At 46.4% G+C, this 25,242-nt stretch overlaps 1 protein-coding gene across 1 annotated transcript in view; it reads right to left on the bottom strand.

Moving 5' to 3' along the window:
• Window positions 1-476: 476 nt before the first annotated feature.
• TSPAN8 (tetraspanin 8) overlaps window positions 477-25,242 on the bottom strand; it is a 52,663-nt gene continuing 27,897 nt past the window's right edge. Inside the window, exons 6-8 of the mRNA XM_068272750.1 lie at window positions 6,876-6,995; window positions 4,207-4,290; window positions 477-1,863 (exon numbers count right to left, since the gene is read on the bottom strand). Of these exons, the coding sequence (XP_068128851.1) occupies window positions 1,810-1,863; window positions 4,207-4,290; window positions 6,876-6,995 (258 nt within the window). The 3' untranslated portion in view covers window positions 477-1,809. The remainder of the gene's footprint in view (window positions 1,864-4,206; window positions 4,291-6,875; window positions 6,996-25,242) is intronic.

Here is a 25,242-nt window from a genome sequence, read left to right as displayed (position 1 = left end):
GGCCGCCGCCAAGTGTACAAATTACTTTTCTTTGCCGCTGGTTGCGGCTTTTATAATAGGCGCCTATGGCTGCGCCATTTTTTCCATAAGAGCTCCTACGTCCTTTTTTCCTGATTCGTGAGGTTGGAGTGCCACGTTTTTTTAAACTAGTGTCCTTGCGTTTAGATCGTATAACCTGCAAAATGAAGTTGCCTGCAGTGGGAACAAGGCTTTACTTTTTTGGGTGACAGAAAGGTAGCATTATGGAAGGTTTCATAGCATGTTGATTAATAATGACTAATGCTACAAATATAACACTGCAAACATGTAAGGTATTAGGTGTTGCAGTATTAAGATACAACATAATATTTTATTAGCAAAAGCAAATTAAGGTTGAGATTGAAACACTAGATGGGTAAAATTGGCTTTATAATGTGAAGTGTAGCCAACATAAATATAATTTGTAATCTATGACAACTAAATAAGGATAACCTTAGGAACAAGAAAGCCAAATTTTAATAACAGAAAAGCAGTTTTGAGCAAGTCCTTATAAAAATGTTGTTTTCAAAACAGCAAAGTGACATTTCAACAGTTTAAAGATAATATGTGTACATATAATATATTAACAGAGTTTAGGGTGAGTTCACACTATGCAGTGCATTATAAGTTATAATGGCCCAGCAGCATGCTGCAGTGGTCCCACAATGGTCCCATTCACATTGTTGTGTTGGCTCCGCAGTACATCAGGCTTTGTTATGTTATATTAACACAAGTTGAGCTTTGCACTACCAGGCAAGGTGCATGTTAAGCTGGTCACTAACGGTCCAATTTCTAGCAAAAAATCGTTCGAGCGATCAGAAATTCTGATCGGATTGGTTGTAAATAATCGCCATTGGTGGACACAATCGATTATTAACGAGTGAAAAAAATGTCGCCCGAATGAATTTTCGTCGAACGAAAATTTGGATTTTCTTGGTGGTCGTGATAGATAGGAAGCAATGATTGGTTAGTTGATGGTGTAGTGAACGATTTTTCGTCCGATCAAAATTTCTGATCGCTCGAACGATTTTTCACTAGAAATTGGACCGTTAGTGGCCAGCTTTACACACACATTACAGGAGACTGGTGATGATGAGGCACCATGTGCCGTCATGCATGTTACTAGAAGACGTTCAAATCCTTTGCAATGTGCTGCATGCACATCACTACGGATTCAGTGTGAGCTTACCCTTAAAGTGTACCCGAGGGGACATGTGACAGGATGAGATAAACATGTGTATGTACAGTACTAAACATATTTATAACCAGGGTGTTTTACTTGTTTTATCTCGCTGCCTGAAAGAGTTAATATTTAAGTATGGAAGTGACAGCTTCTGTCTTGTCAGTACCTTGTCAGGAAAATAGTAAACATCACTGATAAACAAATTACAGCCATAAAAGTTTTCCTGACAGAATACATTTATCTACATATTTTTGAGAGTAGAGGGAGAGAGAAAGGGTCAATATAGTTCATGTATTTTAATTTAGGGACACCTAACAGACTGCAGAGACAACAAAACATGTAATCTACTTTCTAAATGTTTAAATACAAAATAAAATCCTGGGATGTCTAAAAAAGTCATTTTTAGGAGTCAGAAGATAAATATAATTGTTTATCTCATCAGTTTATTTTCACCTCGGGTTCACTTTAAACTACCACAGGAATATACTTTTTTCTTAAGTATATACATTGCTTGTTGTAGTGACCAGATATTAATAGCATATAAAAAAATTGCAGTTATGTTCATCCAGACCATGCCTTGCACGGTTTGCTGTGTCTTGTATGCATCATCACTTCTTTCCTATCTGGCAGTACAGTGTCATAGAAAATCCAAGGCCAAAGAGCTGAAAAATGAAACGCATAAAGGTTACACTTAATATATTTGCAGGGTATTTATTTCCAGCTGACAACATGGGGTGCATAATTAAAGAAAACAGAGCTTCAATGTAAAAAAATGTAATAATGTGTAGAGAAGTTCTTATAAAAAAAAAAAAACCCAAAAACCCAGGCAAATAAAAAAAGTCACAATTTAAAGGACAACTGACCTGAGAGAGTTATGGAGGCTGCCATATTTATTTCCTTTTTAAACAATGCAAATTGCCTGGATGCCCTGCTGATCTGAAGCATGTAGATCAGATGTTTGACTGCACTTGCTGCATTCTTTCAGGTCTGTATTATAATGCCATTATTGATGTATGAAAAATCAGCAGGATGTTAGGAAACTGGTATTGTTTAAACAAAAATAGATATGGCAGCCTCCATATACTTTTCAGGTCAGTTGTCCTTTAAATGTGCTCAATAAATGATTAAAGAAGAGTAGAACTGGAAGAAATATGGGGGATGCCATCTTTTATCATTTGATACATGCCAGCTGCCCAGGGCCGGGCCGAGGCATAGGCTGGAGAGGCTCCAGCCTCAGGGCGCAGTGTAGGAGGGGGTGCACAATTCATTCAGCTGTCATTCCTAATTGTGTATGAAGCAGAAAGAAATAAGAAAAGGGGATACATAGCAGTGACTGCAAGCCAGATAACTAGGTATTAAGGTGTTGGGGAGGTTGTGGGCCCTGTGGCCCTCTTAGTTTAACAACAATCAGTGTGTGACAGCTGGGGTGGGAGGGGTGGAGGGGCGCACTTTGGTGTCTCAGCCTTGGGTGCTGGAGGACCTTGTCCCTGCTCTGCAGCTGCCCATCTGTCTTAATGGTCTTTTGGTTTCAGTATGAGTCATACACCTGCAGAAATCCTACAGCCAATAGAGTCAAAACATCTTATCTGCATACTCATTCTCAGACAGTGATTCAGAAAGTATGAAAGGCTGTGGATCATTAGCCTGGACTGCTGGGGATCCCCTTATTACTAAAATGGGCTCCTATAATTCAACAAAATCTCCCCAGGACCTACCACCACATGTGCAGGTTAGTTATTCCCACTTCTTTGAGCTCAAGTTCGGGATAACCCCCTTGAATATGATATGGTTGGGTATTTGCAGAGCAATCCCCATGTCATAGGCCATGTGGGCTGGTATTTTTGATGCAGCAGAGCCCTATACTTTCTGGCTGAACCAATCAGGCACTATAAGAAAACTTGTGAAACCAAGTGTAAAAAGGCTTGGGGGAAGGGGTGGCTGCAACAATTTTCAATAAAATTTACCCCAAAAAGAATAAAAAAAGATGCAAAGAGCACCATTCTGAGGTTATCAATATGACTTTTCGCCTGGGTAAAGTATGTGATAAATTTCATCTCCAATCATCTTCCACATTTCCAATATTACCTATCCCCCCCCACCCACCCATCAGAATCAGAATCACTTTATTTTAGCCAGGTATCCTGTATGTACACGGAATTGTTTGCGGACGGTTCACATGGCTTAGGCAACAGTACAAGGACAACAGCAATAACAATAAACACAACATTGCAATACAGACATACTTTCATTTACAACTTGAAAATATGTAATTTAAAGCAGGAATTTGACAGCACTAGGAAGGTGAAAGGTTGTGCTGCGCACATGTGGTGTATAGGGGGGTTCCGCAATCTAAGGTATAAGGTCTAAGGTGCCGCAGGACGGCGGTGCTGGCAAAGAGGGGCAGGAGTTCAGCAGGTGGACAGCCTGAGGGGAAAAAGTACTCCCTGCTCCTGGTAGTTCTGGAGGGGATGGACCTATACTGGCAGCCCAATGGAAGGAGCTCAAAGAAGCAGCTGCCCGGGTGGGAGGGGTCTCGCGAGATCTTAGTAGCTCTCGTCTTCACCCTCGCAGTGTGGAGGAGACTAAGAGGTGGCCAACATCTAAATTCACTAACTAAATCAAAGAGAAAAAAACTTGCAATGACAATAGAAAAGTTCTCGTACTGCTTGGGTGAGCTAATATTCCCCTGACAGTGTTTAATTAATTTGTTTTACAGACCACATGATTTAACACTTGCTATTATTTAACACTTCTGAGGTTTTGGGATTTATTCAGCCCCTCAGTGTAATATTGTGGCAGGTATTTGTCCCTCAATGTGATAAAGCTGAGCAGCCATACACTGTGTAATCAGTGAAACAATCAGACTCAACAATGCACATGTCTGACAAAACTTGGGCAGCCTATGTCCTTTGTGCCTAATTTATATTGTCAACAGATCAAATAAATAAATAGAATGTCAGAGAGTGTTCTCATTGCCAATTTAAAACAGTTAAAACGTATAATACCTCTACAGCTGCCAGTCCAAATGCAATTCCGATAATAATTATGAGATGGTTTTTGAAATAGTCAACAAGTACAGTTTTACAAGTCTAGAAGAAAAAAGCAAAAACAATGTATTAACTTTTACGCACAAATATCACATTTTGACCTTTAAGAGGAAACATAAATTTATGTGAACACACAATTGCTCCCCAATGGTACCGGAGGTGATTGAGCACCAGAACAGAAAATAGTAACTGGGCGTTTCTAAAGATTAACTTTCCAGACTGTGTGCAAGGCTTGTCATTTGCTGTTCACAGTGCATGGTACTGTTGCCCTTATTGCAGGCAAGCATATTTTAAATTACCTGATATGTCTGAAAAATCATAGCTGGCTGCAGGGGCGCCTCTGGCCATTTTGTCACTCCAGGCAAGGAAACTTGTGGGGCCCCCCCTACCCCCCAATGAAAATATTCGCAATGTGGCAGCTTTTCACCAGAAAATAAACGTATTACAGTAGTAGTGGTTCAGTGCAATACTACGAGCCACCAATCTACCGCCACTATACCACTGTGTCCAATTGTAAAGATGTACTGCTTGATTGTACTTTTGGTACAATTTTGCCATGGATTGATGATTGATCGATGTGGTTGATAATCGCCATATTCGATCATTTTGAAAGAATCTGTCTGTAAAAATAAATGCATGTATTGACAGCTATAGGCTAGGGTTACTAATAACAAGATTGGGTGATTCAATTGTAAGGGTAAGATTGGGGGGGGGGGGGCAAAGTAGAGAGTAACAAGGAATATTTATAATTACTTTTCTCCTGGCAGACTCAGTGCTGACTCGCTCAGTAGGCAGTAGCAGTGTTAGGGAGTCTTGCCCAAGGTCTCCTACTGAGGTGCTGGGCTGCTGGCTTACTGAGTAGAAAGAAGCAAATATTTGAACCCAGGTTGCCTGTGCCAGAGGCAGAGCCCTTAACAATTACACTATCCAGAGAGAGGAGGAAAAGGCAGCCAGCACTAGGGGGGGGGGAGACAAAGGTGAATGAGGGAGAGAGGAGGCGTGGAGAGAGACTGAGAATAGCCTGGCATGGAGCAGAGATCTTATCTGTATTGCAGCCACATAACACAGAGACCACTTGCCTGTAATGTGACTCCTGTCCTGCCAGTCTCTCACACAAGGCAGCCCTCCTGGAGTCTAGGGACAGTCTAAATCTTTTCAACCTGTGTAATACCTTATCTAGCTGACCACATGCAGTCTTTACAATAATGAGAGCAAACAGAGTTTTTTTTTTCTAAGGACACTGTAGGAGGCACGCCTCTCTTCTGCATCATGCTGTGTACATTTACCAGCTTGCCATCAAATTGTACATTTATTTCCCTCAACCAACCTAGTGCTTCACATTGCCTTATACAGTTTACCAGCAGCCTGTGGGAAAATCTCCCTCCTTCCTCCTGGCTAGTCCTTTCTGGAATGCACACAAAGACATCCTCCTCTTCTTTTCAAGTCATAAGGAGGGGCGGGCAGGACAGGAGTCACACAGACACACTCTAGATCCCGAGATAACACTAACATTAGGGAATGCCATACAAAGTGTTGTAGACAAAAGGTTTGTAGATTCCTTATTTGAGGCTGAGCAGTAGAGGCGTTCATTAGAACTTTTTATCTTCGTTCCCTAAGTTTTCAGTCTCTAAGGACAGGAAAAATAAACTTTTTTTTCCCTCGAAGCGCCTGCCATAAATCTGGCGCTCTAGGCAATTAGCTTATCAGCTGGTCTCTAGAGGCGCCTCTGGCTGGCTGTAAACTGGAACACTGAATTGTCCCGAAAACTACACTTCAGCACCATTTCAGTACCGTACGCATATAGTCATAAGTTCCAGTCAGAGAATGCCAAATCTCTCTTCCCTACCAGTTTTGGAGAGGCGCCATCATCAGGGAAGAGAGATTGGGCATTCTCTGACTGGAACTTATGCCTATATGTGTACTGTGGTTACATCTGAGGCTAATTTAAACTGCTGGGTCCTTGTCATAGGGGCCCACAATGTAAGTATTCTGTACACTGTATTTTAACTGCTTAAGAGCTGAGTTAAACTTTTATATGTGTTTGGCAGAGTGTTTCGATAAACCTGCTGTGGTCTATTTTGGGAGCACTTGTATATTTTCATCTACATTGTCATTCAGTACCGAACAAGCAGACAGAGTCAGGGGCAGTTCACTTCTTGCACTTCACGTGACTCCGATACTTCCTCCTTCCAACTTTGATATCTATGAAATGTCCATTACCATGGACACCACAGTTACATGGATGGACACAGCATCATAAAGTGAGCCCTGCTATCATTCATACCTTTTCTACCTGCTCTGCGAATATATACACGGTGTGTTCAATAAAAACATGGACACATTTAATTATTTGTGTGGTATTAGTTTAAGCAGACTGTGATTGTCTATTGTTGTGACTTCAATGAAGATCAGATCACATTTTATGACCAATTTGTGCAGAAATCCATATGATTCCAAAGGGTTCACATATTTTTTACTGCTACTGTACTGTAGCCAGGGGACCTTGTGGCCTATGGTGGGCTGGAGGATGCCCCAGGTAAGTGGAAATTTCATTTTTATGAAATGCTGGTGTCTCTTTACGCAACAGTAGTGCAGAATAAAACATTTTTCACATTTGTTTCTCTTACCTCTTTATAGACACCATTTGTCCCACAGGTACTGTCTGCTGGATTGCATTTACAGGACACGGGAACAGCATTCATAGTTCCCCAATCTGAAGCTCCGTTAACAACACCACAGCATTTGCTCTGTACATAAAGAGATAAATAAGTTTAAACTGGTCAAAAGAACTAGCATAGTGCCATCATTATTTGTGAAAAAGCATTTATTCTAGAATCTATGGGTTAGTTTTACTAGTTGAAAAAAAATACAAAAATGTAAAAAATGTTTGTGATTGAAAACAAAGAATCAAATAGTTATTTACATTTAATTGCATTTGTGATTGTTTACAGGTTATAATTATTTTTTATATTATACTAGTAATGTGAGTAGTATTATTAATTATTACCACTGATAGTATCAAGTTATTCCATAATGGCTGTGCAGCATCCGTGTACATGACTATTTCATATACGAATAGAAGACATGTCACTTGATGTCAGTAAAACCAACTGCATACTGTGGTCCAGAACTATTAAACTCCTTATACTGTAGATAGCTATATTGGCTTCAAGAGACTCTGCAACAAAATTATCCAATAAGTTCCTATACCTGTTCTAATTACTGTAGTAAACAGATACTGCGCCTCCAATGGTATTAATCAGTATAGTTAGTCAGGGGATCGCAGTAATATATGGGCCATTTCACCCTAGGACACAAACAGCAATAAAACCACCGCGCTTCCACACCTCAACTTGCAATCTAAGTAGAAGTCACCCTGAAAAATATTCAAAGTCACACATAGTGCTAAGTACTGTATTGGCTGGTTCACATATAGTACCTCGTGCTGCACTCCTGCGGGTAGTGCCACCACCTTGGAAGGGTTGGTCACCTGTTATTTTAATAAAGGTTTTTAGAAGTTTTCTGCTGGATTGAGGACCTTCTTGGCTGACTACCTTACTATATGCTATAGCGCAAGACACGTTTCTGGTGAGTGTAAGCACGGAGGGGGGGGACATTTATCTATCCCTTCCAAGGTGGTGGCACTACCCACAGGAGTGCAGCACGAGGTGCTATATGTGAACCAGCCTATCCAGTACTTAGCACTATGTGCGACTTTTGATATTTTTCAGGGTGACTTTTACTTGGATTGCAAGTGGAGGTGCAGAAGCGCAGTGGTTTTATTGCTGTTTATACCTGTTCTAATATGGTCTGGATTACTGCAGCCTTTTCTAGTTGCGCTGTCTCTGTAATATATCTAATCTTCTTTTCTTTGTCAAGCTTTGTCGATCCAGGGAGGAATGGGCTGCCTCTGTTGTAATGAATATAAGTTATGCACGCCCCCTGCAGGCTCTGTGTGTCTTGTTTATGCCTCAGAGTGGCAGGCCTGGTTCACATTAGCGTTTTTTTGCTGATAGGAACCAGACCGTATACTGTACAAACGGACCGGACGCGAACTGATCCAATGTTAATCTATGGGGCCATACACATCCGTCCGTTCGCACGGATACGTTGCGTACTTTCAGGTTCCCGGATTGTAAAAATGCCGCAGGCCCTAATTTTCCGGACCATTGCTCCCTGCGGACCTGAAACAGAAGGTTTTGCAGGGCAATAGGAACCAATAAAAAGCGGAACTAAACAACACTTTGGCGATAAAAACGGACCTTTCTAGCTGCTTTCCTGTGTACTCTCTATGATACAGCTCTATGGTACAGCGGCCATCTTGGCTTGTTTGTTTGGCACATGGGCCTGGAAGTGCTGCAGAAGTGGGATCCATCCCAGTGTGTGGATTTCTAGAGGACCTGATTCTCCAAGTGCAGGGGCAACCTGCCCTCTGGGACAAGGGACATCAAGAACACAATAACATCTGAAAGTGCAGAAAGTTGTGGGAGGACATCTGCAAAACTTATGTGCAGGGATTCGATCAACTGAATCGGAAGCGGAAAAGTGTTAAAGGTATGTTTACAATGGATGTTGGGAGGTTGTGATGTGTTGCAGCTGTGTGATTTCTTGTTGTGGGGGGTGGTTTCATAGTAAATATGTAGCACGCAGTCCCAACCACGTATGTCTGGGGGCAGGCGCACAACTGCTTGCCTGCGGCTCAGACAACATGCTCTGTGTACCCGTGTCCCACCCACTACCCGTGTCCCATCCACTACCCGTGTCCCAACCACGTTTGTCTGGGCCGCAGGTGCACAACTGCTTGCCTGCATCTCAGAAATGCATGCTCTGTTTACCCGTGTCCCACCCACTACCCGTATCCCACCCACCCGTGTCCCAACCACGTGTGTCTGGGCCGCAGGCGCATGACTGTTTGCCTGGGGCTCAGACACACATGGCCTGTGAACCCACAACCGACATTATGTCCAGTCAAACAATTTACAAACGTAAATATTTTTTTTAATTAAAAATGAACAAAATAAAACAATGAACAAAATAAACTAATGAACCACATAACCAATGAACAAAATAAACAATGAACAAAATAAACAAAATTTTATGCTTGTCCTTCTGTAAAAAAGTCAGCCACACCATCCCTGTTGCGAAGGGCGACTACTCTTAGCCTTTGCGCGCACCTCCGCATTGGCCGAAGTGGGAGTACCTCTGGAACGTTGGGGATGTCCACTTCCTCCTGGCGCACAGAATTGTGGAGGATGCATGCTGCTTTGACAACGTGGATAGTGTTGTCCGGCTTCAGTAGCAATGGTGTGTGGAACATTCTCCACTTGTTCACCAGGATTCCAAAGGTACGCTCCACCATTCGGCAGGTGCGGCTGAGCCGTGTGTTAAAAACAAGCTGTTTCTGGTCGAGGCCCCTGTCAGGGTATGGCTGCATAATGTGGGTAAACAGGGCAAAAGCCTCATCTCTCACAAAGAGAAATGGGTAGGTGGGTGTCGTTTTCCCAGGCAAAGGTTTGTCAGCGGGTAGGTGCAGTTGGTTTTGCTCCAGCCGGTGGTAGAGTGTGTTATTTTGAAATATGCCGGAGTCATTGACACTCCAGTATGACCCCATGTCTACGTATATAAATTTGTAGTCCGCATCAGCCACTGCCATTAGGACAATACTAAAGTACTTTTTATAGTTGAAGTAATGGCTGCCACTTCTCAATGGTTTCTGGATCCTGATGTGCTTTCAGTCGATCGCACCTACACAATTTGGGAACCCACACTCTGTTCAGAAGTGGTCTGCGATCTCCTCCCATTTTCTGGTGTGTCGAACAGGCATATATGTGGCCGCCAGCCTTCTCCAGATAATTTTGGAGGTCCTCACTATGATGACTGCCACCGTACTCTTCCCAATTCTGTATGTTATGTGTAGTGATGCGTAGGATTGCCCAGTTGCCATGAACCTAGGAGAGAAATAATAAAGTTATTATTTTTTGTTTTTTGCAGTTGAAAAATACAAGACCCGATTGCCAACCGTCCGTCTTTAGACGGGCAGTCTGTCCAAATCTCCTCAAATTAACCCTGTCCGTATTGCCCGTATTTTTAAGCATGCTGTCCGTCCAAAATAAGTAAATTTCTCCATCTGCGGCACATTGTTTTGTGCGCATGCCCAGCTCTTACTGTGACCGTGGTGTAGGAAGACGGGAACAGCAGAGAATCAGGCTGCACCTCCTCCTCATCCCTCCCTCCAATCAGAAGCTGCCTTTTCTGGCTGTCAGCTGCTCCAGCCAATAGAAGCAAGAGGTAGAAGGTATCCCTCCCCCACAACACGGAGTCCTGGTCCCGGCCAGGGCCGGCCTGCTCATGAGGCGGGGTGAAACTTTTGCCTCAGGCGGCAAATTTCCAGGGGCGGCACCCGCCCGTCCGTGGGTGCGGGGAGCCGGCCCGTCGAGCTGGAGGGGTAGCTGGCAGGACGGGGGTATTGGGCCAGCGGCGGGGAGGGGAGTCGGACCCCCCCCTCCCTCGCCTGGGTCCCCCGTCCTCCGCTCCCCTCCAGCCTAAATAGAAGCAGCCGTATGTGTAAGAGGCACGGGCGGGGACGACACTCACCTCCTCCTCGCTCCAGCGTGCGCTCCACTGACATCACTTCCTGCAGGACGCTGCAGGAAGTGACGTCAGTGGAGCGCACGCTGGGAAGAGGTGAGTGTCCTCCCCGCCCGTGCCTCTTACACATACGGCTGCTTCTATTTAGGCTGGAGGGGAGCGGAGGACGGGGGACCCAGGCGAGGGAGGGGGGGGTCCGACCCCCCTCCCCGCCGCTGGCCCAATACCCCCGTCCTGCCAGCTACCCCTCCAGCTCGGCGGCCCCCCAGAGCGCCCCCCCCCCCCCCGAGGGGGGGGGGAGGGGCGGCGGTGACAATTTTTAAAAAATTTGCCTCAGGCGGCAAAAAGTCTAGGGCCGGCCCTGGTCCCGGCCAGTATGGAGAGGAGGTAGCTAACTCTGTTCAACCATGTGCTGCTTCGAGCCCTGCCAAACGATGCGCTTCTTTACCTCTGCTGCTCAAAGCCTGTCAGCATAGTTACTCTTCCAGCCTCTGCCATGACCCTGATCAGCACTCCTGCCAGCCACGAGGGAGCTGATAAGTGTGACATACAGAGGCACTTCAGCTGTATAAATCCTCCATGTGCCGTGATGTAATTAGCTGGGCAGCATTCCTGGGGAACTTGAATGGGGTCACAGGAGGGATGGGATCAGGGAAGCCTTTCTCCATGCAGGGCATGGGGGTTATTTACATTGACAAGGAGACTCCTGGACTGGAGATCAAACAGCTGAAACCTGAACTTTGTAAAGATAAAATCGCTGTCGCATAGAAATCTGCTCTGAAAGGGCAAGTGCATGTGCAGCATTGCTTCACTTTTACAATAGGTTGTGAGCTGCTCTGATCAGGCAGGCAGCTCAGTTTCTCCCTTTTATTTACATAGAAGCTGGGGTCTGTGTGGCTAAGCTGCCTGCAACCTATCTTCCAGTTTAGAGCTGGTTCACACTGGCCAATTTTGCAGCACTCTGCTGATTGCCATTGATCAGCAAAGCGCTGCTGCTAATGTATCTCTATGGAAACATTCACACAGCAGCGATTGCGATCATTCGCAAACACCCTGCATGCAGTGCTTTGGGAACAATTGCGCTGTGATTCTCGTTCTATTGAACGGGAATCACAGATGCAAATATCGGTAAAATGCAAGATTTTGCCTGCTGAATCGCAAACACAATCGGGATTTAGGCGCCAGTGTGAACTAGCCCTTACAGTGTAACTACCCCTTCTGCGAACATAGGCACGCTACTGGAATTTAAAGTGACCTGAGCACCATCATTTGAAACAAACATCTCCCTAAGGGAGGTTAGTATACTGTGTGTGTTTTTGGGGACAGCTGTGACTTTTACTAATGTACAGGGGATGATCTCTAGCTTCCCATCCCTCTAGTTTGCACAGGTGCCTCCATCTTACTTTTATGTGTACCACAGAACCGCACTAAGTAAGCAGCTGTGGTGATATTATGCACCCCTGATCACCCCATCATTTGAAACAAACATCTCCCTAAGGGAGGTTAGTATACTGTGTGTGTTTTTGGGGACAGTTTTTGGGGTGCATAATAATATTATGCACCCCTGATCAGCTGCCACAATAATGCATGCTGGCAGATGTAGTCCATAAATGTGAGATGGAATCACATTTATAGATTACATCTCAAATGAAAAGCGGAGGCCGCTCAGGGGTGCATAATATCCAGGGACGTCGCTAGCCCTATTTTGGGGGGGCACGTGCCCCCAATCTGTCCTGGGGTGCCACGGATCTCCGCCAGGCCACCGTTCACCCCCTCTGTCAGCGGCTCCCTCCAGCCGCCGCCGCCGTGTCACTCAGACCTCAGGATCAGGCGGCGAACTGGCGACCAATCGTGCAGGCGCTAGGACCCAGCGCCCGCACTGATATGCGAAAGTGACATCACTTCCGCATATCGAGCGGGTGCGTCCGGCGCCCGCTGGTACTGGTCGGGTCGCCGCTGATCATGAGGTCTGCTGCGAGGTAAGGGGGGGGAGCGGCGGCTAGAGGGGGGGCCTCCCTGTCACTCACTCACTCCCTAAAGGGCCTCCCTGTCACTCACTCACTCCCTAAATGGCCTCCCTGTCACTCACTCACTCCCTAAAGGGGCTCCCTGGCACTCACTCACTTCCTAAAGGGGCCTCCCTGTCACTCACTCACTGCCTGAAGGGGCTTCCTGGAACTCACTCACTCCCTAAAGGGGCTCCCTGGCACTCACTCACTGCCTAAAGGGCCTCACTGTCACTCACTCACTACCTAAAGGGCCTCACTGTCACTCACTCACTACCTAAAGGGCCTCCCTGTCACTCACTCACTTCCTAAAGGGGCTCCCTGTCACTCACTCACTCCCTAAAGGGGCTCCCTGTCACTCACTCACTCCCTAAAGGGGCTCCCTGGCACTCACTCACTCCCTAAAGGGGCTCCCTGGCACTCACTCACTGCCTAAAGGGGCTCCCTGGCACTCACTCCCTAAAGGGGCTCCCTAGCACTCACTCACTGCCTAAAGGGGCTCCCTGGCACTCACTCACTCCCTAAAGGGGCTCCCTGGCACTCACTCACTCCCTAAAGGGGCTCCCTGTCACTCACTCACTGCCTAAAGGGGCTCCCTGTCACTCACTCACTCCCTAAAGGGGCTCCCTGTCGCTCACTCCCTAAAGGGGCTCCCTGGCACTCACTCACTGCCTAAAGGGGCTCCCTGGCACTCACTCACTGCCTAAAGGGGCTCCCTGGCACTCACTCACTGCCTAAAGGGGCTCCCTGGCACTCACTCACTGCCTAAAGGTGCTCCCTGGCACTCACTCACTGCCTAAAGGGGCTCCCTGTCATTCACTCACTACCTAAAGGGGCTCCCTGGCACTCACTCACTGCCTAAAGGGGCTCCCTGGCACTCACTCACTCCCTAAAGGGGCTCCCTGGCACTCACTCACTGCCTGAAGGGGCTCCCTGGCACTTACTCACTGCCTGAAGGGGCTCCCTGGCACTCACTCACTACCTAAAGGGGCTCCCTGGCAATCACTCACTACCTAAAGGGGCTCCCTGTCACTCACTATCGGGGTCCCTGTCACTCACTACCTAACTGGAGGCGCCTGTCACTCACTAGCTAACCTGGGGGTCCCTGTCACTCACTACCTAACTTGGGGGGCTACCATATTAACCTCCTTGCCGGTCTAAAAAATCCGGCAAGGAGGCAGCGCCGCACATTTTTTTAATTTTTTTTTTTAAATCATGTAGCGAGCCAAGGGCTCGCTACATGATAGCCGCTAAGCGGCGGCATCCCTCCACCCACTCCGATCGCCTTCGGCGATCAGAGTATGCAGGGAATCCCGTTGAGAACGGGATTTCCTGCAGGGCTTCCCCGGTCGCCATGGCGACGGGGCGGGATGACGTCACCGACGTCATGGACGTCGGGACGTCATAGGGAATCCCGATCCGCCCCTCAACGCTGCCTGGCACTGATTGGCCAGGCAGCGCAGGGCTCTGGGGCGGGGGGGAGCGACTCGGCGCGGCGGATTGCGGCGGATCGGCGGCGAGCGGAAGTTACAAGCAGCTAGCAAAGTGCTAGCTGCTTGTAACAAAAAAAAAATTATGCAAATCGGCCCAGCGGGGCCTGAGATATCCTCCTGCGCAGGTTACCCCGAGCTGAGCTCGGGATAACCGGCAAGGAGGTTAAGGGGACATTCTGCCTATTTATGTGAAATGCTGTCTATTTATGTGCCTCATAACTGGTTTGTCTTGTTGGGAGCCTTATGATTTGTTGGGGGCCTCAAGATTGCTGAATTTGTCTTGTTGGGGGCCTCATGATTTGTTGGAGGCCTCATGATTGCTGAATTTGTCTTGTTGGGGGCCTCATGATTTGTTGGAGGCCTCATGATTGCTGAATTTGTCTTGTTGGGAGCCTTATGATTTGTTGGGGGCCTCAAGATTGCTGAATTTGTCTTGTTGGGGGCCTCATGATTTGTTGGGGGCCTCATGATTGCTGAATTTGTCTTGTTGGGGGCCTCATGATTTGTTGGAGGCCTCATGATTGCTGAATTTGTCTTGTTGGGGGCCTCATGATTTGTTGGGGGCGTCATAACTGCTGTTGTTGTCTTGTTGGGGGTCACATGATTGCTAACTGCGAGACTATGGGAAAAGCTGAATCCTTATCATATGAGACAATAGCATTAAACCTACTTTTTTAGCTTTTTAAAACAGAAAATAAAACTGGGAGGTTCTAAAAAATTGAATACATTTTTCAGGAGTAGGATGGATGAAATTGTTTATCTTCACAGTTTATTTTCAACTTGGATTTTCCATAATGTTCATGTATGAGTTAAAACGTTTGTACAGTATTTAGTTTAAATTGCTGTTGCCACTTTGCGATAGATAAGTGACTTTTGGGTTGCAGTTTGGGCACTCTGCCTCCAAAAGGTTTGCCACCACTGTCATAATCTAATGTCCCACCATTGCTAGGTTCATGTAAATTTGTCTCCACCCGTTACCACACCTATATTCTGGTCCATGGCCCACCCATTTTTCGGTGCGGCGCGATAAGCACGCTGCACAACGTGATCCTCATATTTTTGGCACGCTAGCTGCAGTGTGCTGAATTCTGCTGCCTACAGTATGTACAGTATACGCTGTTCTCTAGTGCCTGCACTGTGTGCTGATTTACCTCCAGTGTGTACAGTGTAAGGTGTTACTCTGTGCCTTTACTGATTGTAAACCAGCTATATTGTATGCTGATCCCTCCTACTTTCAGTATGTACAGTATTAGCTGTAAAGCCTGGTACACACATACAATTTTGATTAGCCAATTTTAGCTCTGTTCATAAAATTCATTGTCTGTTGGCCCACTTACTGCACGGGGGTGGTAAAATTGGGGGTCAGTGATTGACCAATCAAAATTGTTTGTGCGTATACATCCTTGATCTATGCCTATACTGATTGTAAATTATCCAAATAAAGGACAGGGGGCTCCATCCAATATTTCGATGGGCAGGCCTGTTATCTGTAGCTTACACTGCTGCTAAGTTCATGTACATTTGGCCCCACCCATGGCCACGCCCACTCACTTCATGGCCACGCCCAGTTTTTTTGCCATGGCGCGCGCCGCATATACCTCCCCGGTTGGTAAGAAGGATGCAGAGAGACACACTTGTCCTAATAATAACTTCGGGTGCATGACCAAGGATGCTAAGCAACATCCCGAGTAGTATCACAGTAGTAGAAAGGTTGGTCAGTACACCAGCTTCTTCAATGAGCAGAGTTTAATCAATCATATGTCAACACTAAGGTTAACAATTGTTTCGGGGCCACATAGGGTCCCCTTCATCAGAACAGTGCAGACTGCACTACTGCATATACCTCCCCGCCTGGTGCCCACAGGTGCCCCCGATTACCAAGGACCCTAGAAACTCCCCTGATAATATCACCACAGCTGCTCTGAACGGCATTTCTGTGGCACATGAAGAAGCAGGTCTATAGATTGTGAGCTAGTGTGAGAACAGTAAAGTGCTGCAGAAGATGTCAGTGCTATATAAATACATAATAATAATAATATGGTAGGACAGTAGACTATAACTATGGTAGGATTAGATTGTGAGCACCTCTGGGGACAGTCAGTGACATGACTATGTACTCTGTAATGTGCTGCAGAGGGTGACAGTGCTATATAAATACATAATAATAATATGGTAGGCCATTAGACTATGACTATGGTAGGATTAGATTGTGAGCTCCTCTGAGGACAGTCAGTGACATGACTATTTACTCTGTAAAGTGCTGCGGAATATGTCAGTGCATTATAAATACTGAAAAAAAATAATGCCCGGAACTTAGTGCCGCCCACAACTCTACTTAAAAGTGCGCTTCTGACTCCACCCCTTGTCCGTCCAAAATTTTATGTGTCATGCTTTTTTGGGCCTTTTGTCCGTCAAAAATTAGAAATTAGGTTGGCAACCCTGTGGCGCAGTGTACGCGACACCTATGTCAAGGAACTGAGAATTCAGCACAAAGAACAAAGGAGTGGAAGTGGATCCCCCAAAAGAATACCCTATTGTTACGCACGTCAGCTGGCGTTCTTGAGAACTTCTGTGGAGGCTAGAGAGTAAGTTTAACTACTTTTACCATTGGTAAAAACACTGTATATGATGATAACAACAACACGCAATATATTATGGTATCATTTTCCTTTGTATTATCTACAGGACTGAAGATAATTTTCAGGAGGATGAGGATCTCGACACGGACCTCGACAGGGACTAGATTGTAAGCCCCTCTGAGGGACAGTTAGGGACCAGACATACCGGTATACTCTGTACAGCGCTGCGTAATATGTCAGCGCTATATAAATGCTTAAATAAATAAATATTGGGGACAGTGACGAAGATAATTTTGATGACATTGATGATGACCCTGTGCTGGACATGAACTATTTGCCGCCACCACCTGCCAATAGGCAGGTTTCCGTGGACTCCAGGTGGTCCGAAAACTGAGGACTTGACCCTCCCTCCTCAGGACCCTGGCCCTGATCCTACCCCAACCGACACTGAGGAGGACACCCCACAGGCACCGACACCGTCCACTAGTGCTGACCAGCCCCGTAGAGTCCAAGCCTCAGAGGCAGAAACCCCTCCAGCTCCAAGGAGATGGAGAGCTGCTCCTTTGCCCACAAGAAGGGAGACTGAGTCACAGATGTCGGGTGCAGTGTCAGGCCTACTTGGCATCCTCACAGGGGCGTTTCTAGCCATTTTGTCACCCCAGGCAAGAAAACCTTTGGCGCCCCCCCCCCCCCCCCCCCACCACACACACACACATGTAGTGTCAACCCTTATTCCACAACACAATAACACACTGGTTGGATTGCTGGCTGTGGGTCTGTGATAAGCAAACTGCACACCCTCAGCCAGTCGTCCGTCCTCCATTCAGGACAGCAGCGCCACCTCCTCCTTTCTGCTGTGCAACTAGTAGAGATCAGCACACACTGCAGTACAGGTACAGAGTCACAGCTTATACTGTACATAATGGAGGTAGCAGAGATCAGCACACACTGCAGCTAGTTTACTAACAGCGCAGGCAAAGAGTAACAGCCTATAATGGAGGAAGCAGAGATCAGCACACACCGCATCTAGTTTACTATCAGTACAGGCACAGAGTAACAGCTTATACTGTACATACTGGGGGTAGTAGAGATCAGCACACACTGCAGCTAGTTTACTATCAGTACAGGCACAGAGTAACAGCTTATACTGGAGATAACAGAGTTCAGTACACACTGCAGCTAGTTTAATATCAGTGCAGGCACAGGAGTAACAGATTATACTGTACATATTGGAGGTAGCAGAGATCAGTACACACTGCACCTAGTGTACTATCAGTACAGGCACAGAGTAATGCTGGGTACACATAATGCGATTTCCTGCTCAATCGGCGGGGTCAAACGATTATTTCTGACATGTTCGATTGGGTTTCGATACAGCCGTCGATTTTGCATACTTAACATGAGTAAATCGATGGCTGCATCGATCAGGACCTGATCGAAGATGTCAGAAATAATCGATCGACCAGTCGATCGAGCGGGAAATCGCATCATGTGTACCCAGCATAACAACTTATACTGCACATACTAAAGGCAGCAGAGATCAGGACACACTGCAGCTAGTAAGAGATGCCTCAGAGGAATTCCACTGCTCCCTGTCTGATTCTACAGCACTCAGCCCCTTTCCCAGCTGTGCACTTACAAACTAACTGTCTTCTAGCAGTCTGCACTCCCTGAAAAAAATGACATATTCAAGAATTCCTAATTGTCAGCCTGAAGATGAGCAGTGAGCTTTGAAGATAGGTTGCTACAGGTAATTCCTTGTAAGCAGGTTGGGAACTGGAGGAGTTGAACTGTCAGTTATCACAAACCAGAGGTGGGATGTCTCTGGTGGGCAGGTGACTTGCAGGGGTCAGGCAGAGGTGGATATCTGAAACCCTGGAATACAAAGGAAATCCCAGGGGGGGAAGGGTGAGAGAGAATTCCTTTGCAAAAAAAGCTCAGCTCTGAGGATCTCTGATCTATTCCACCATCTAAATGTAACCATTGCCATTTGCTGCTAAATGCCTCTCTCCTCTGATCTTAACCACAAAGCATGCTTTAGATATTTAAGTCATTCTGTCTCACAAAGCCTCAGCCAATCCCCACCAGGGAGCCCCCTGCTTTTTTTGGGGGGGGGGGGGGGGGGGCAGTAAAGTATTCCAGCCTCCACCTGTTAATAGTTGCTGACTTATTTTCCTCCCCTACTATTATACAAATGTTGGACAACCAGATAGAGCTCACAGTATAGGCTGACTTAAAAAAAAAGCACAAAACAGACACCTAAGGGGACAATATAGGCTTCCTCGGACTAGGCCTGGCTGCTGTCACCCCTGCTGCCTGGATTACTGTGAGATGATGATGATGATGATTCCAGGCTCCCACAAGGACACCAACAACCTAACTGATTCCCCCAGGCCCCAAGCAAACACAGGCTACTGTCCTGACTATTCCTTCTCCCATTGATTGATTGATGGTGAACAGGAGAAACAGGACTGTCTTGCTTACCCCTTGTCCAGACTCCTGGCGGGCAGCGGCTGGCCAGCAGGGGATCGTCATCTCTGCAGGGCTGCTTGACACGCTGACAAATCCATCCCATGGGGATAGCAGAGGGGGCGGCAGGCAGGGGGGCAGCGCTCTTCTTCCATCCAAATCAGTTTCTGTCTCCGACCTGCCGCCATCCTCTTCATGTGCAACAGGGTGGGTGGGCTTCGGGCTTAGGCAGGCTTCGGGCTTAGGCAGGCTTTGGGCTTAGGCAGACTCCGGGCTCAGGCTGTCTCTGTAGTGCAGCCAACAGCAGTGGCGCCCAAAATCAAAATGCCTGGTCACACTCAAACACGCTGCCTGCGTGCACGTGTGACAGGCGAGGGCGGGGTTAGAGGCGGCACCGCAGGTAGTAAACAAACTACTCGTGCGGCTGCTCGCTCTGAGGAGGGGGCGGTCCAGTAGGCAGCACAGCTGCCTATCATAGAGGCGCAGCAGCTGCAGCAGCAGCATGATTAACAGAATAAAAAAAAACACGACTGGCCCCCCTGCTTGCGCTCTCTATCTCCCATGGCGCCATAGGCAAATATTTAGAGTTGCCTGATGGCTGAGACAGCCCTGCATCCTCAGAAGCCAACAATCCATCATTACCAGGCAGATGCAGGATGGAGACAGAAGCAACCTGATAGAGGGCTATCGGCTCCATATCGAGTCGCTTCAAAAAGAGCTAGATGTGGTGCACAGGCACTACCAGGATGAAGTGAAACTGCTGCATGATGAATATCGTGCACAGTTTGACCAAATCCAACAGCAGCACCACAACTAAGTATCGCAAATGCAGCAGCAGATGCATCAAATGCAAAGCCATAGTGCAGAACTCAAAGTCCCAAGTCGCAGTGGCAGTATGCTGTCGTGCTACTCCATCCTTCTAGAGGCTGTGAAATCACACATGGAACCACCGTTTCAGGCCCAACCACCAGTGTTTAGACCACTTACAACCTGGCAATCCCCTTTCCAAACCTACCAAGGGTATAGAGGTATGGCATTTGAGGATCGAATGTACACCCAGTTAGGAACAGGCTCTAGCAGTTCAACCGTTAGTACCCCAGACACTCCTGACCAACCATCTACACCTTTTCTTGGATCAGGGTCAGACCCAAAACTGTAATGTACAATTGAAAAAAAAAGTTGTGCTTCTCAAGTCCTCCCCATGCACGTGGCCTTCAGAACCTGTCCCCTAGGAACCGCAACATGTCATGGCTCGGCCCAACCCGGCTACCAGCCTGGTTCCTTTAGCGTTGGCATGACATGTTGCCTTTCCTGTTGGTCAGGTTTAAAAGGCAAAGCCCAAGGGACTCTGTGCCCACATTCTACCCTCACCCATGGGCTATAGTGTCCTTTTTTTGCACTAGTTGGGCTCTGTGCCCCATTGTACCCACACCCAGTGTGTGTCTGCTGAACTGCAAATTGTAGCACTTCTTCTGCCCCTTGGACGTGGCCTTCAGAACCTGTCCCCTAGGAACTGCAACATGTCATGGCTCGGCCCAACCCGGCTACCGGTTTGGTTCCTTTGGCCTTGACATGGAATGTTGCCGTCCCTATGGGTCAGGTTTAGAAGGCGACACCCAAGGAACTCTGTGCCCACAGTTTATGTTCTGTTTTTTTTAAATTCTAATTTTTTTTCTATTTTCCATGTTGGAAGACTATTGTGTTCACTTCCATTTTGGAAGCTTTGTTATTTATTTTTCAATTGTTGTAATAAAACTTTTCATTGTGGTTTAAAAAAAATGTTGGAGTTGTTGTTACTAACCTTAGAGTGATCATTGACAGCCTTCCGAAAACAGGTATCCTTCTTCTTGAGGTCATTCCTCACCATCTCCAGGAGGGTATCAAACCTGTGACAAGCGTATAAAGGATTATAACTGGAAAGAGTTTGCTGCCTGTGGAGCAAGGTGTTGTGGGGAGAGTGGGGTTGGGGTGAGTAGGTATGGATACTTACAGGGATATGGACATCCGGTAGTAGCTGTAGAATTTTTCGGGGTGTCGTCTCAGGTCCTGGTACAGTGTCTTGATCTGTCCCTTCCTCTGCCTTTGAAGGAGTAGAGGGTGCACCCATCATCTCCTGCGAATAGCAGGCCTCCGTCCCGCATAGTAGTAGGAAAATATAAAAAAAGAGGCTATTCCAAGCCAGAAGCTGTAGAAATACACTGGATCCATTGTCCAAACAGCAAGCTCTCTCCTAAACAATGACCACCATGTAATTACTGATCATTCAGAGCTCTGGGGTATATATAGCTTATCTTTAATGCTAATTTTAGAACTTCCCCTTTAAAAACGGAAACTGACAAAAAACGCATGCAAAACAGATACAAATGGAACTGAAATGGACTGGAAACGTATTAACACCGGTCTGCAACTGATCCGTTGGAACGGACAACGGATCCGTTGGAACTGACAGTTTCGGCACGAAACGCTAATGTGAACCGGGCCTTAGGCTGAAGGGGTAGGGAGCTATCTGTCACTTGCTGAGAAACTGTGAGAATCCCAGACTGGAGTGCAGATTAATTCACTATGTAATAAAAACGTCTAGTATACTGTAACATGATATATATATATATATATATATATATATATATATATATATATATATACACATACACACATATACACACACACATATACACATACATATACACACATACACACACACACATGCACACATACACCCATTAGTGTATGTGTGAGTGTGTGTGTGTATATATATATATATATATATATATATATATATATATATATATATATATGTGTGTATGTACAAACATCACTTCCTGGTTAGCGCCCATGTTTTTTGTTTGTAAACACTGCCTAAAACTGGCGATTAAAAGCCAGGATCACGGCGGGGAGCGGCAGAAATAGCAAAGAGGGATCCAGGAGATCACAGTGACTCTATTGGTATGTTTTTTTTATTGTACAAATCGGACAGTACCAATTCTCTTTAAGTGTATTTTCAATTAATGCAAAATCAAAATCTTGTTACAGAAAAATAAATCGAGTGACAGAGGAAATAGCATGTGTGCTGCTACAGAAAACAAAGGTAAAAATAAAATATAAAATCTTATATAATTAATTCCTATAACAATAAACTGCCTCCATCCACGTACACATACTGCACAGGCACACAAACACTCAGCATTCACATACACAATATTAGTATGCATGAACATACATGACCTACACTATATATTTATATATCCTGCCATAAGATCACTATCTTAAAGTAATTTACATACAGTACAGGCACAGAGTAGCAGCTTGTAGTGGCTGGATAGTGTACTGGTCAAGGGCTCTGCCTCTGACACAGGAGACCTGTGTTAGAATCTTGGCTCTTCAAGTTTAGTAAGCTTGATCTACTCAGTGGTAGACCATGGGCAAGACTCCCTAACACTGCTAGTGCCTATAGTGCACATCCTAGTGGCTGCAATTCTAGCGCTTTGAGTCAGGAGAAAAGCATGATATAAATGTTCTGTGTCTTGGCTTATACTGTACATACTGGTGGTAGCATGAATCCTCACACGCTGCAGCTAGTTTACTATCAGTACAGGCACAGAGTAACAGTTTATACTGTACATACTGAAGGTAGCAGAGATCATCACACACTGCAGCTAGTTTACTATCAGTACAGCCACAGAGTAACACCTTATACTGTACATACTGGAGGTAGCAGACATAAGCACACACTGCAGCTAGATTACTACCAGTACAGGCTCAGAATACCAGCTTATACTGTACATTCTGGAGGTAGCAGAGATCATCACACACTGCAGCTAGTTTACTATCAGTACAGCCACAGAGTTACACCTTATAGTGTACATACTGGAGGTAGCAGAGATCAGCACGCACTGCAGCTAGATTACTATCAGTACAGGCACAGAGTACCAGCTTATACAGCGCTTTGAGTCCCCAGGGAGAAAAGCGCTATATAAATATTATTGTTATTGTTGTTGTTATACTGTACATTCTGGAGGTGGCAGAAATCATCACACACTGCAGCTAGTTTACTATCAGGGCAGGCACATAGTCACAGCCGATGCTGTACACATTAGAGGTATTAGCGATCAGCACACATGGCAGCTAGATTACTATCAGTACAGGCACAGCGTAACAGCTTATACTGTATATAATTGAGGTAACAAAGACCAGCACACATTGCAGCTAGTTCACTATCTAATGACGAATGACGGTTTACCCTGCTGCCGCTAAATATGATTCCCCCTCCAAGTCATAGCAACTTGGAGGGAGAAGTAATTTGGGGTCCGCTGACTGCCAGTACCCGAATCACCCTGTGCATATGGCGTGGACAGTGCTCAACTTATTAGCTACGCTTCAGGTGCCGAGATCAACTGTTTATTGGTGTCACCCCTCTCTTCCCCACATACCTCCACCCACACCAGACTAAACAAAACCATGCGCAACTATGGGATGGGGAAGGAAGAGTGGATAAAGGGTGTGTGTGTGGGGGGGGGGCACTTCTGTGATTATATCAACCACACTTTAACCACTTCAGGACTCAGCCTTTACCCCCCCTTAAGGACCAGCGCTGATTTAGAAGATCTGTGCTGGGTGGGCTCTACAGCCCCCAGCACAGATTAAATAACAGGCAGAGCAACCAGATCGCCCCCCTTTTTTCCCCACTAGGGGGATGATGTGCTGGGGGGGTCTGATCGCTCCTGCCTGTGTGTGGCTGGCGGGGGGGGGGGGGGGCACCTCAAAGCCCCCTCCACGGCAGGATTACCCCTCTCCCTCTTCTCCCTCCCTGCCCCGGAGATCGGAGGCTGCACAGGAACGGATCTGTCCTGTGCAGCCTCTAACAGGCTCCTGCCTGTCATGTGACAGCGATCCCCGGCCGCTGATTGGCCGGGGATCGCTGATCTAGTACAACGCTGCTACTGTTAGCAGCGTTGTAAAAATGTAAACAAAGCGGATTATTTCCACTTGTGTTTACATTTAGCCTGCCAGCCGCGATCGGCAGCCCGCAGGCTATTCACGAAGCCCCCCGCCGTGAATTGACAGGAAGCTGTTTCCTGATTAATTAGCCTGCAGCCGGCGACGCAGATGTGCGCCGCTTGTCCTGCAGCTACCACTTTGCCGACGCGCGTTATGAGTGCGCGGTCGGCAAGTGGTTAATATCGGGTTGGTGAAAGAGGGGTGCAACTTTGGACACAAGGGAGGAGGAAACATTCTCTATATAAGTACATAATATATGCACATACATTTACACACAGACACATACACATACAGTACATCACACACACACCATACATTTATACTGTGCACAGTTACGCCACACATACAGCACACAATGCATACATACAAGCAGCAATTTATACACAGATCCAGACAGCAGCCATTCATACACAGATCCATACACAGATCCATACACATGTACACATACATACAGCACACATTGCATACATACAGCATCACCTCCAGCTCACAACACTCTGTCATGCTGTCTCCCCTGCACCAGTGTGTCTGTGCATTAGTGTTGTCCGGATCATGAACGATTCGGATCTTTGATCCAAATCTATTTTGTGAGTCGAATCATCCGAATCATCAAAATGAGTGATTTGGATCGCAAATGGGGTGGGGTCAGGAGCGACACGCCCCCCTCTCAGTGGGCAGCAGGGTCCTGGAAGCAGAGCAGAGATGGATCGCTCTGTTGAAGGGGAGGCAGCCTTGCACAGCCACAGGTAGATGAGAGAAAGGGGACATCGGTGCCACTGCCAGATATGTGTAGAGCACACATACTGGCTGAAATGTGCTGCTCATTATAGGCTGTCTGTTCCGTAGTTGGGCACAGTGAACACA

The sequence above is a fragment of the Hyperolius riggenbachi genome, chromosome 3 (genome assembly GCF_040937935.1).
Source record: "Hyperolius riggenbachi isolate aHypRig1 chromosome 3, aHypRig1.pri, whole genome shotgun sequence".
Lineage (NCBI taxonomy): Eukaryota > Metazoa > Chordata > Amphibia > Anura > Hyperoliidae > Hyperolius > Hyperolius riggenbachi.
This window is presented reverse-complemented; position numbering and strand designations above follow the sequence as displayed.